Genomic DNA, 2,568 nt, shown 5'->3' with positions numbered 1-2,568 from the left:
CCACCCTGACCGGCTGTCCCTGTTCGCCCCCGAGCCCCACGCACAGCCCGGCTCATTACCCCGACTCCTCTTCGATCGGTTAATCCTCCTCGAACTACTTATATCCCTGGTCTGGGCCTTGGTAGAAGATAAGGCAACGTTTCCTACGCAAGCCCTGCTTTCAGAGAAGCTTCTCAAGTAGCTCGCCAGGCCCGCTCTGCAAATGACCGCTTGAGCCAGGATGCCCCTTCCTCCACTCGACACAGGGCTCAGCCGCCTTCCGATGATTCTGACTCAGATAGCCAGCCGTTGGCTCAGAGACGTCGATGCCGAGCCCCTCGTCCTGTGTAAGACTCAGGCCCGTCCTCTATCCCTTCTCCTCCTCCTCCAGTTGCAGCTACCTCTCCTCCACCTCCTATGGTGACTCCGCCTCCTATCCCGAGCCAGGCAGATGTTTCACCGGATCCCCCCGCAATTCCAGTTGAGCCACCCACTGCTCAACCTTCTCCTCCAGCTCAACCTCCTACTCAACCTTCGACATCACCGCATTACCAGAGCACCGAGGCCGATCCCTTGCGTCGCTCTCCACCAGCTACGTCACCTCCAGAGCCATCTCCTGTGCCTCCCTTAGCTCCTTCTGGGTCAGCTGCTGGGCCTTCTAACTCCGTCGAGGGACCTTCACAACCGCTTCCACCTGCCCCTCTTTATTATCGTACCACTGCTCCTTCAGAGGCTGGACTACAGTCAAGGCGTGATGTTCCCACCAGCTCCTTGATCATGAAAGGTCGTCTAGCCACTGTGTGGGAAGAAAGCAAGCGTCAGATGGAACTTCTGCCACCCCTTGCCCAGATGGATAGATTTTCTGAGCTATACATCAAGGTCAGCTTCCATGATGGCTTGCTGTAACTATTATCTTCCCCATTCTTATTAGATGTTTCTTCTATGTCCTAGGTCTGTGCAGAATCCTTGACGGTAAATCAATCCTTTCACGTAGCCCATCATCAAAATAAGATGCTGCAAGATAAGGTAGCTAAGCTGGAACTTCAGCTGAGCAACCTGGCGCAGGCCAGTCATGCCCTGAGGGCTGAAGTAAAAGCTCTAACAAGAAAGAAGAATAGTCTTGAAGTATCCTTGACTATATCTGACCAAAAGCTTAAGGGCCTCAGGGAAGAGAAGAGCCAAGTTGAGGTTGTGCACTAGCAACTCATGGACCAGCAAGCTTTGGAGCATCAATGAGCTATGGACCAATTGGCTCAAAAGCTGCGTGCCGCCGAGACTTTAGCGTAGGAGAAATATAAGAAGTTGAAATCCCAGGAGGCCCAATTGACTTCCCAAGCAGCAGAACTGGCCACCGCCGGGAATGAACTAGCTCAAGCTCGGGCTACTGTAGAAGGAGTATCGACAGCCCTGACCCTTTATAAAGAGGGAGAGAATGACCGCTGTCAACAGAGCCACGCTCTGTACCTGCGTTCTCCAGAATTCTGTACTCAAGCAGGGTAGCGCTTCTCCACTTCTGTTATTTATGGTGCGGACGGGGCTTTGCGTCAACTTTATGAACAAGACTATTTGAAGTCAACTCCGCCTCTTGAATTTTTAGACCATGACCGGATCCTTAAAGAGATCCCAGATGAAATTTTTGCTCCCTTCAAGTGATCTTTCTTGGCTACCTGTACATAATGACTTGACAATTTCTTGTACAGTACTTTGCTATTTTTCCACTTGCATTCTAAGGCTCATTTTTACTAAAATTGCTTAGTTTTGCCACAAAAAGTATTAGGACATACAATTTCCGCTTGCACATCTTCTGCTCTTTCCGATCTATTTTTCCCCGGTCTGCTACCTTGGTTTGTCGGGTAAGTGACAGCTCGGCTTACCGCCCATCTTATTCTTCTCGAAATGCTTCTTTTGACTCGATAAGGTCATAAGTAATTAGCGCTCTAGGGTCGGTCAAGCCTCTTGTCTCGTTCATCTTGTAAGTAATAAGCCCCAGACAATAACTTCTTGATGACCTTGTAAGGCCCTTCCCACTGTGGTGCTAGTTTGGTGACATCCCCCACGGGCTTGATTCGCTTCCAGACCAGATCTCCCTCCCCGAAGAATCGAGGAATCACTCTTCTGTTATAATTTTGTCTCATTCTTTGTCGATAGGCCTCCAACCTAGCCGCCGTTATGTCCCGGGTTTCGCTAATAAGTTCTAGCTCAGCCAACCGTCGTTCTGTGTTTTCTTCATCATATAATGTCCTCCTGACCGATGGCACTCCGATTTCTATGGGTACGACTGCTTCATTGCCATAACCCAGGTGGAATGGTGTCAGACCTGTACTTTCCCGAGGTGTTGTACGATAGGCCCACAGAATGCTTGACAGCTCTTCCACCCAATTGCCTCCGACATGATCCAGCTTAACCTTCAGACCTCGTACTATTTCTCTATTGACTACCTCGGTCTGACCATTACTTTGTGGATATGCTACTGAAGTGAAGGCTTGCGTTATGCCAAATCCCTTGCACCAGGCCTGGATTCTTTGTCCTTGAAATTGCCTTCCATTATCAGACACCAGCTTGCGAGGAATACCAAATCTGCAAAGAATG

General features: G+C 49.8%; 1 protein-coding gene across 1 annotated transcript; it reads left to right on the top strand.

Annotated features, from left to right (window-relative positions):
* Window positions 1-396: 396 nt before the first annotated feature.
* On the top strand, window positions 397-1,179 carry LOC122028912 (formin-like protein 13). Its single transcript, XM_042587889.1, has 2 exons — window positions 397-858; window positions 931-1,179. Exons 1-2 carry the CDS (start codon window positions 397-399, stop codon window positions 1,177-1,179), a joined length of 711 nt encoding a protein of 236 aa, XP_042443823.1.
* The last annotated feature ends 1,389 nt before the right edge of the window (window positions 1,180-2,568 follow it).

The sequence above is a fragment of the Zingiber officinale genome, chromosome 10B, assembly GCF_018446385.1.
Source record: "Zingiber officinale cultivar Zhangliang chromosome 10B, Zo_v1.1, whole genome shotgun sequence".
Taxonomy (NCBI): Eukaryota; Viridiplantae; Streptophyta; class Magnoliopsida; order Zingiberales; family Zingiberaceae; genus Zingiber; species Zingiber officinale.
Note: the sequence above shows the minus strand (reverse complement) of the source record. Positions and strands in the feature narration are given on the sequence as shown.

Excerpts from the sequence above, each read along its gene's own strand:
- LOC122028912 (XM_042587889.1), top strand. The coding sequence starts at position 397 with ATGGTGACTCCGCCTCCTATCCCGAGCCAGGCAGATGTTTCACCGGAT. Across the intron at positions 859-930 it reads TTTCTGAGCTATACATCAAG|GTCTGTGCAGAATCCTTGAC; the intron begins GTCAGCTTCCAT and ends TCTATGTCCTAG.